Source organism: Cimex lectularius, unplaced genomic scaffold (genome assembly GCF_000648675.2).
Source record: "Cimex lectularius strain Harlan isolate CLEC.00 unplaced genomic scaffold, Clec_2.1 scaffold107, whole genome shotgun sequence".
Lineage (NCBI taxonomy): Eukaryota > Metazoa > Arthropoda > Insecta > Hemiptera > Cimicidae > Cimex > Cimex lectularius.
Window position 1 is genome coordinate 668,646 of NW_019392698.1, and position 10,927 is coordinate 679,572.

The 10,927-nt window shown below is 33.4% G+C and overlaps 1 protein-coding gene across 1 annotated transcript; it reads right to left on the bottom strand.

Annotated features, from left to right (window-relative positions):
• Positions 1-88: 88 nt before the first annotated feature.
• LOC106670688 lies at positions 89-6,450 on the bottom strand. Its single transcript, XM_014401213.2, has 4 exons — positions 6,293-6,450; positions 5,981-6,218; positions 544-666; positions 89-441 (listed from the first exon to the last, which is right to left on the bottom strand). Exons 1-4 carry the CDS (start codon positions 6,433-6,435, stop codon positions 268-270), a joined length of 678 nt encoding a protein of 225 aa, XP_014256699.1. The 5' UTR covers positions 6,436-6,450; the 3' UTR covers positions 89-267.
• Positions 6,451-10,927: the final 4,477 nt, after the last annotated feature.

Genomic DNA, 10,927 nt, shown 5'->3' on the forward strand with positions numbered 1-10,927 from the left:
GAAATGTATTGTTAAATCATCTAGTTTACAGGCCAAAGAAGGGTTTTGCTTCAAAATAAAATGAAAGAAGAAAATGAAAAGGGTTGAATAATTTTTTTACCCACTATATTTAAAACAAAGGACATAACAAAATATGCATGTAATATAAGAGAAAAGTTCCATTATTAAATTCTGAAATGAGGACAAGAAAACAAAACCTACTGGATAATATATTTGTATTACATTATTGTCATATGGTCCAAATATATTTTAAATCTATACAGATATTTATTTTTTGTTCAATGAATCAATTACTGATGCTAATTTAACATCGTTTTCACTAAGTCCATTGCAATCGTGAGTGCTCAAAGTTATATCAACTCTGTTGTAGACATTAAACCATTCTGGATGGTGATCCATTTCTTCAGCAGGACCAGCGACAGCTTTCATGAAGTCAAACGCCTAAAAACAAAGTGATATAAATGTAATTAAATTTAATTTATTATATACATTATTTGTAAAGTAGCTAATCTACTATTACTTGAGAGAAGGAAATCAAATTACCTCAACAAAATTTTTAAATTTAAAGGTTTTACAAATAGCATCTCGACTTTCGTGGAGGGTCCATCCGTTGTTTTGGAGCGTCTGCAGCTTATTCTCTCTGTCCTCACCAGTTAATTTCACTGGCTAAAATGATAAATTATAATATAATAATCAATCAAAAATTCCTACTTATAAAATAATAACTTCAATATGACCATTTTGAAAAAGAAATAAGAAACTTATGTTATGACAAGACTAAACAGACAAAAAATTTAACAACTTAAGTTCAGCTCCATTAAAAATTGTTCATTTTATGTATTTTCAACAATAGACCAAATTCATCGAGTAACAAATGTTAATTTAAAATAATCATTGTAAGAAAAACTTGTTATTTTATCTTCTTTGATGTTTCACTGTCTTTTGGCAAAGTCTGGAATCAACATACAAAAACTTATCAAAAAACCAAGTTATATGCTACCAAAGATAGTATCACATTTTAAAGTCAAACATAGATTGACATTCAGAACTAAGAAAAATAGATGCGGGAGTGTCACAAGGGAGCATACTAGGTCCCATAATTTAGTTGCTACCAGTGATTTTCTGAGAATGGGTTGTGTAGAAATTGCATTGATATCAGTAGGACCAAACATTACCCATTTTTCCAAAATGCTTCAAGTGTGAACTTGTGTTTAAAAAAAAAACGGAGCATTGAGCTCAATAAGCTTAAGGCTAGTTTCACATAAGGGGTAGTTAGTTGATTCAACTGAGTTGACTTTCAACAAGTTACTGCCATGTGAAGGCAAATTTTCTTCACTCATTTCACATAAGGCAACTTGTGGAATCAACTTCTCTTCGGAACGGAAGTTCAGTATGATGTAGAACTCAAGGAAGCAGGAGCATTTCTTGTGCTTGCTTGGCAAGCTCCATGCTGTTGAAATTGGGATAACATTTGCATGCCACTTCTCTCCAAGTTTTACTTCTTTTAATTTTATCACAATGTTCATTAAACTTCATACCCCATATCGCAGGATTAATCTGAACTTCTTCAATAAACTGTTTCGCATTGAAATTTGAAGTAAGAACACTTCCCATACCGAATTCAGTTGACTCAAATCGGCAACCGGTGTGAAAGAAGAATGCCGACTAGTGTCCTTTGAGTTGAGTCAATCAGTGGGGATGAGAGCGTTAGAGGCACTGTGCCTGCTGGCCACCTGTATAGGCGGACGAGTTGACTGCGTTTGAAGGGGTTTGGATGGTTTCAAAGCATTTGCTACCCGGCTACACTCCTTGACACCAGCCGCCCATTCAACTAGTTAAATCAACTAATTGCTTCATCTGAAAGAGGCCTAAATCTATACATATAAATTTTAAAAATAAAAAAAATTGAATCAACTCCATCTCTCACCATTGATGTAACCATTATACCGTACAGCAATACAGCTAAATATCTGGTAGACCCTAGATGACAAGCTGAGACGGAAAGATAACACTAAGGGATAAAAAGGACAGAAATAGATTTAAGGTCTACCTTCAGTCCCCATGGACTTTATATACGGATCATAAAATCCCTGAGGTCTCGCCTCAGCCTGCACAAGATTTCGGCAGCTCCTACCATTCAAAAACTTCTATATAACCCCTACGTAACCAAAACATCATTAGACAGTTGAAAAGGACAAAGCCATTTGAACTAGTGTAGTGAAAAAATTTAGAGATTAGTGATGTTCAAATCTTATCGTACTAACGGGTTCATAAGAATATGTAAAAATTTTATTTATTCTTGCTTCCCTCTTCAAGGCTTCTAAAAGTCATAATATACTCCTTTCTTTATCAATCTGAATGACAAACAATCAATTAAAAAAAAAAGAAAAGAAAAAGAGCGCCAATTTATTTATTTATATATATATATTGTAAGATTAATGGTTGGTCTATGAAGACCAGTTTTAATTTTAGTTTAAAGTGTTGATGAATCAGCCCCCTTTTTACTCATGATTACTCTGGATCTCGGTATGGTCTCTATTCTCAATTTGTAGACATATTTTTTTGCCTGCTGATGACCTTAAAATACAACGAAAGCTTGACAGATAACAATTGAATTTGTTTTTCCAACCAGCCCATATTAAGATCCAGAATATTCGTGTTTTAATAAAAAAAAAAAAAAAAAAAATTGTGTATTATTTGTCTGAACAGAATGACTGATATAACACACACCAATGGTGGCAATAACGTGTCTGGCAAACAAAGGAGAATAGGCAAACTAAAATGAAAGTGGACAAAGCCACTGGTTCTGTCATTAAACTTGGACAATATTTATTATGAATAGGTCGTATTTTGTTTAAACATCCGAAAATATACACAGGGTTAAAGAAGAGTAACTAAATTTTAATTTATTGTTCTTCACCCACAGTAAAGACGGACCCAATTGGTTCAACATAAATTCACCGACACCTAGCATAAACTTTATTAAATTTTATTTGTTACATATAAAACCATTTTAAACGACTTTTGATGCTCACAGTGAAGCCCATAAAAATGGAAAATGTATAGTTCATTTTTGTTTGGTTTGTAATCACCAAGTTTAATAGCCAATTGCTTTATTCTAAGGTTCAATGACCACTTTCAATTAAAATATTAAAACTGTCAGTATTCTCCCCCAATGATTCAGATCCAGTCATGTTCGCTATTATTGTTTATGACATTATTGGAGAAAAAAAACACGCTTATATAATATGCTTATTTATATTCAACAAGTTTACCTTCAAAGCCCTGTTGGCACATTCTTAACACCAGATGCTGTTGTTGCAAATGATTTTTCAGAAAGAATGCATTTAATACATTTTTGATATGATAAAATAAATAAAGAAGACAAGGAATTATTCTGCTAAAAAATTGTTGCATTTGGTCTACTGAGTTGGTAAAAATGCATATGAAAAAAAGTTTATGTTTATTGTGAAAATAAAAATAAAACGTCTACAAGCAAATAAATATGTACTCTGGATCAAAATACTAACATTACATAAGGCCGTATCAGTACATCTCCTTGACCTTTTCACTACTGATAATATAAAAAAAGGGAAGTTAATTGCAATTGAGGAATGTGTAACTATTTCTTTATAGACTTTACAAAAGTAAAAAAATTGCTCATCAATCTAAGTTCTTGAAACTTAGATTGACTTAGGCCAGTTTTCACCTTGTTTTCATAAACGGGTATAAGGCTGCTGAGAGAGAGAGAGAGAGAGAGAGAGAGAGAGAGAGAGAGAGTGTGTGTGTGTATTTCATTTAGTTGTATGCGATTTGGCACATGCTTGAGATAAACATTAATTATTAACACACATAAGTGACAGAGCTTTCGATCAGCACTTGGAAACCAGAGTTTTGAAGAAAATTACTGACAATTTTTTACAACTACATAAATAATTAAAACTTAAAGTTACTATAGGATGTATGTGTGTATATACACGTGATAATTATAATTTTTGTTTATATTTCAGCAGTATACCATTTCTACCTGTAAATCAAAATTATAAGTTCTCTTTGACTTGGTTGATCAAAATGTATTACTTCTAAAACAAAGATTTGGCTTTAGTAATACTACGCTCATATGGTTTCACATCTTTCTAAAAAAATGTTTTCACAGAATTCGTATTATTTGCAGGCAATCTAAAATTATTTCACTCCATCTCTAATACAGCATTCACTAGACAACTTATACAAATGGTGCTATAAAAATAACATGTCTTTGAACTTACTCCTGTAAAGTTTCAAATGTTTCTTTTCAATATACCATTAATAAACTCAATTAACAAAACTATCTGGTATTAAACTTACACATAGAAACCATTTGCAAAAGGGTATACAAACTACTAGGATTTCTTTATAGATCCTCCTTTCACTTTGCAGAAACTATTCCTCTAATCTGTCTTTACCTTACTTCAATAGTCCAACCAGTTCTAGAGTATGCTAGTTCTGTTTGGCATCCACATACAAATATCAACATCCAAATGTTAGAAAAACTACAAGCAAAATTCATGAAATTAGTCTCCCCTCGCAACAAATCAAGTTCTTTTAATTTATATGCCCTCAATGCAAGTAAAAATATGCCATACATTATATTTATTGACGGCCTTCTTAATAATATATTGACTCCCCAGAATTGCTGTTATACCTCAATTTTCACATCCCAGTAATCAATTAAAACAGTATTCTACCATTAATTTTCCTGTACCAACTGCACTTTTCACTCTCCCATATACAGTACACAAAGAACGTGGAAATTTTCAATGCTGAATTTTCAAACTTAACTTTTACATAGTAACTGTTTTAAACAATGCTGCAAGCTTCTAGCAACAAAAAAGAATATATACAATTCACAGAGAAAATGTTTAAATTGACCTAGAGCGGCAAGTCAGTTGCACCATCAGAACAAAAAAAAATTAAAAACAACCAAGTATCACTTTAGCACGGAGGAAATAATTGAACAAGAAAAAACAACAATTAAAAATAGAATGTTTTAGGTAACTGTGTGTCCATTTAGGAAAAATACAATAGATAAGATAAGCACAACATGAAGAAAAATGGAACAAAACATGGTACATGTAAAATCCAGAGATAAAAGCCATAAGACTCTTGAAACATGATGTTTATGATGGATCTGGTCAATATGCTACCCTACAGTATAGATATTAATAATACATCTAAAGCCAGTTTGAAGAGCAATTCAAGAGGAACTTGTACAACGGTTAATTAGTACATCTGGTATATGTGTATGTATATCGGATGTGCTGGTTGATTGTTGTTGTATATGTATATAAATGTATGTATGCAAAATTATTTAATGTTATTTACAATTGTTTTTATTTACTAGTCAAATCCTTTTAGTATTCACATATTGGTATTTAAATTATACTGTCTATATATATTCTTGTATATTCTTAGTCTTTTATTATTGCCAATGTTTAATATTTCAATGTTTTTCATATTTTAAATGTTCTCTCTCTACCTTGTCATTATTGTAATAAAATTTAAAAAAATTCTTTTACCAAGCTCACTAGGTTTTAGCTATAAAAAAATCAATATTTTAATTATGAATTTATTGCTATAATTAATTATTCAATATGTTAACATATGTATAATAAGGCACATTCTTTTTTGGTCTGACATTTTCACTTGAATTTAAATTTAAATAAAAAGGTGTCTAATGATTGCGAAAGAAAGTATTGAATAATTAAAAATTAATTAATTAACCAATCAACTAGTTGGGGGGGGGAAGTTGGGAAGGATATCAAGATTCTTTGACAACATTCAACAAGTATCAGTTAGAGTGCCAAGTGAAAGTTGTCTTTTGTCGGGTTCAAAATTATTTTTAATCAAATAGAAAATGATTTTGTATTTAAAAAATATTGAATAAATATTCAGGATGTGTTATAAAAAAGCAAAAAAGATAAAAAATGGTTATACATACCCTGACCATTTTTCTCTTTGGTTTTTTGTCAGCGAAGTGTCGAACGTAAGCGGAAGAAAATGGGTTTAGCGTCCGGCCGAGAATGGACGTCGAGAGAGCCGAGAAGGACCGACTACCAAGGATCGTTATCGACATCCCTACCAATAGCCTTGATATCCTTCGCGAAGGTTGCTGGTTCCACTCCCAGGTCAAGACAGTCCTGTGCCTTAAACCTTTTCGATTAAATACGACCAAAACACTATAACAAATAAAATATAAAAAAAATTATTTAAAACACCCTAGGAAACAACCGGCGAGTAAAGGTCGGCGAACCTTAATCTTATAAAGATAATTAACAGCGATAAAATGACTACTAATCTACTCCACAAAATTAAAAACTTCAATCCAACATTCGTCGCCGAACGAACACATACTTCTCTAATCTCTTGAGCTTTTATGTTTAACCTATTTAGCATTTACCCAAAGACAAACAAAAAAGTAAATACGTCATCGAAGTTCCTGAAACAAACTTGCTTTTCATAATCGTGTTTCATTTTTAACTTCATTTTTTACATATTTAACTTATAAACGGTTAAAAGGCAATTTTTTCTCTTTATATTCGGCAATAATAAGGCATAAGATTTTGGTTTAGATTGTTTCTTTAATAAAATCATTAACTGCTCTAACGAAATTCCAGTCAGGACTACCCAAAGGGGATCGTTTGTCTCCTCTCCTATTCAACTTACAAGTATTAAACATTGTACTTTCTTACTTTCTGCAGGCGACCTCAAGCTTTATCACACAATCGAAAATCTAGACTGATTTAGCTTACAATCCGAATTAAATTCCTTACAAGATTGGCGTCCGTCCAGTCATATGATCATTTCCAACTGCCCCCTAAAAGTGCTCATTGAAATTAGATATTTTGGTAAAAATTCTTTCTGAACTCTTGTCGACTTTTTAAAAAAATGGAAAAAATATTGCACCGTTCTTATGTAAGGCCTGTCACGTTCCAGCCCCCAAAATTGGTCAGGGCACTGGATACCCTTGGGTAAAGCTGAATACTGCCCATAATCGGCAGAGAAGCTATCATGTCACACACTCACAAGAAAAGAGACACAACTAAAAAAAAAAAGAAAATTTTACAGAAGAGACAGATGGACGTTTACTTTTTTTTAAATTTATGTTTTAAGTACACGCTCTTAAGGATGTTGGCAATAAAAACTACAGCTTTTTGAATTGTGACTTTTGCATATATCGGTCTCAGTAATTTTAAGTTCGATGGTTTGCTCTTACAATAATAGTGGTCAACGACTGTATTAGGGGGTATTAATTTATTTGTGACAATAACAGATAACATACAAACCATAAATATCCATGTAGTAAGTTTTACTAAGATTATTTTTGACCCAAACTAATATGCTTTCCTCCTGGAGGTCTAATTAGTTATTTAAAATACAAAATTAATTATTGAAATAATGGTTTTATTGATTTTTAAACATAGTGTAATTAAAACATTCAAAAAATCGTTGAAACTATAAAATAATGTAAAAATTAAGACATCATTGTTTAAAAAAATAGGAAAAACTATTATAATCAAGAATGTTGTTAAAATAAAAGAAATGAAACTAAAATAATTCATGAACCCTCTGGATCATGAAGAAAAAAGCAAATTCAATTATTACACACTCTCCTCACTCTTAAATAGTCTTTCCTACTTACATTCCTCACATATTAGAGAAAGGTTGCTCGATGTGTCCCACAACTGAATGTTGTTGCTTGGCTCTAGTAGAGAGCGACTAGCAATGTCACCCGATTTGAGAACTGTGCTTGTGCAGGTCAGCGAAAATTTGGGTCATCTGTCCTGATTCTTGGAGGAAACAGTGTTGTTTTACTGTATATAGAACTGATAGTTTTGCTGTTGAGTCTGAAGGTATTTATTGGCATGAATGTGTAGTGTTAGAGGGCCAATGGCAGAATATTGAGTACCAATTGATATCTCAATTAAGTTAGTTATGTAATAAGTGAGAAGTGTTATGGAAGAATATTAAGTAATTTACTAGCCTGAGTGAATATTATGTAATTAGAAATTAATGTATTTAAGAGTGAGTGTGAGTGTGAGATTGGTGGCTAAGATGAGGTCTGACCTCTGGGCTCGGAGTGCCAACTCCCGGGCTGGTAATTTGTTGTAAATTACAATAGCTTGAATTGTCAGTGGGCTTTGAGAAGTGTCTCACTACTCTCTCCCTGAATCATCACCAAAATGCATGCTTTCCCATATACATATTTATGCTAGAATTGCACATGAAATATATTTGCAAGGTGTTAAAACTGCAAGATTCACGTCTAAAAAAATTACAGATGACGTAGCTTGAACATTGGAATTATAAACCTAACATTTCTCTACATGTGGTCACATATGCAGGGTTTGGCACAAAGTAAGTGTCAATCTTGCATGGCTGTTCTTCATTGAGTGAGGATGACCCTTCTTCTAAGAGTCAGATCCTCCATGAGCCACCTACCAACAGTGCTCTTGATAAGTGAGAGCTTCTGTGCCGATTCGGCCCATTGGCACTGCCACTTTCTTTTAATCACCTTTTTGTATTGTATTTTTAGCCAAAGGGCCAGATTGCAGTGGTTAAGTCTGAAGTTTGGGACATATTTGTAGAATGGATTTAACAATTGCATTTCATAATGTGAAATTAACATAGGAACTGATGATGACCTTAAAATAGGTCGAAAGCTTGGCCGTAACAACTGAATTTGCTGTTTTGTGAGTGAAAAAGTGATTAATACTTCTAACATTGAAAACTAAAATAATTCTAAAATTAGTACTACTCTGCTCTTACAATGAACAGAAAAACGCAGCTTAAGAACTAGGAATGCTGTTAGATTAAATTAAGCACATGCAATCTTCTTTTTATGCATAAAATATAATTGTGGTAATTCAGCATTTACAATATTTTGGTTTTGCTGTAAAATTTTTGACCTGCAACTTTGATGCTGAGCTCCATGTATTTAAGAGTGAGGAGAGTGTGAATGGGTTTCAATCAAAAACTGATTGCATTGGGGGCTGGAATGACCTAGCTGTTGATAGGACCTGGTGCTTTAGATTTTTGGACATTGACTTTTAGGTTGCTTATAGAGCAGTATTTAGCGAGCACATTTAGTATGTGGCTGGGCTTAATAAATGAATCTGAAAATAAAACTATGTCGTCTGCGAACAGAAGTCACAAGATGCTGATTTCTCATTATGATTGAGTGATATAAGCTGAACTCTGCACATATACGTACTTATATACACACTTGCATAGAGACTGAACATATGACTTCTTGCAGTCCACCGGCGAGTCATGCTTATGTGTAATTTAGAATAAATTACCGGCAGCCTCTGAAAATAATTCCATCTCGAGTTTTGGCATTCCGGTCTTATCCATCCAACTGCGGTAGAGCTCCAGTGGCTGTCAACTGCTAGGTCATTTCAGCCTTCAGCGCATCAGTTTCTAAATCTTTTATTACATACCATTCACAAAGTTAAGGTGGTTGAATACTTGATATTCCTCTAACACCTTCCACACATATGATATAAATTATTTATTTGAGGGTTGAGGGGTGCTTCATATTCCATCAACATGCTAATAAATACATTCACTCTCAACATACTCAAAAGGGAACCCAAAACAAGATATCTATCAATACTATGTTCAATTGTGTAAACAGCCCTGTTTCATCCAAAATTTGGAACAGAGAACCCAAATCTGCCCCAGAGTCGCCTTGTTCAAGCGAATTCTCATATTGGGTAGCATTCCTACATGTTCTATACAAAGAGCCGAAGAATAACCCGTCAATTAAGTGGGACAAATCGAACATTTTTCTCTAATGCTGGACACATACGTGGGCTTTGGCCCAAAAATAAGTGTCCTCCTTCTACAAATCAGAACCCCCCCCCCCACCAACACTACCACTTGCTTTTAATAAGGTTTTTTAATGCATTTTTAGCATCAGAGGGTCAGATGGTGGACCATGGTTAAGTGATATTCCTCCATCGTGCTCCACACATATTATATAATTAAACAAATAGTGGGTCGATGACTCAACATACCACCATCAACCCTTCACACTGTATGTCAATAATTACTTCTCTCTCAGCACTCACGAGGAGACCCAAAACTATCAGTACTATATTCAATAAAACAACCCTGTTTCCTCCAAGAATCAGAACATGGGACCGAAATAATCACTGCTCTATTTAAGAACAATTCTCATATCCGTACCATTCCAATATGCTCTCTATATAGCACCCTTCAATCAAGTGGGACACATCGAACAATCTCTACAAATTGGACACGTTCACAAGCTTGGGTCCAAAAGTAAGTGTTCATGGTAAACCTCTCATGGTATATTCTTAATCGGGTGAGGATGATCCCATTCCTTCAAGTCAGATCCCCCGAGGGGCTCTTATCAACAGTGCTTTTGATTTGTGAGAAGAGAAGATTTTTTCTGCACACTTTTTCCACTTTTTGTACTGCTAATAACCCCCGATCTGACATAATTAATACTCCGCTGAATCCCCTAATTTTAGTGGACAAGGGAATCAATCCTGTCTCATCATAGCCCCACCATATAGACTTAATAGCAATTTTGGTGGAATCTCAGAAAGTGTTCAACTACCTGAAGGGGCTGTATTTTTTAGAGTAAGTAAATAAAGAAAGGTCAATTCCGCTAAATACAAAAAAATCGACCACAGCTAAGAAATTTAAACGAGCACACCCTGTGGGGTGAGTGGTAAGGAATAAGGATAAGAAATTTGAAAATAAGCGGGCTCGTTTCAGCACAATGTCGTCACGAACTTTCGACACTTTTAATTCAATTTAATTAATTAAAATGGTGACAATTAGGTCATTGCGTTTGTGAATTATTTCCATTTGTTATTTAAATTAAAATATTTCGTGTTGAAAACTTGAGGGA

What these genes read in the sequence shown, in the direction of transcription:
- LOC106670688 (XM_014401213.2), bottom strand. Translation starts at nt 6,435, where the DNA reads ATGCTAAATAGGTTAAACATAAAAGCTCAAGAGATTAGAGAAGTATGT. An exon ending in ATTATCTTTATAAGATTAAG is followed by an intron (nt 6,219 to 6,292) that starts GTTCGCCGACCT and finishes TATTTGTTATAG; the next exon opens with TGTTTTGGTCGTATTTAATC. An exon ending in AATTTAAAAATTTTGTTGAG is followed by an intron (nt 442 to 543) that starts GTAATTTGATTT and finishes CTTTGTTTTTAG; the next exon opens with GCGTTTGACTTCATGAAAGC.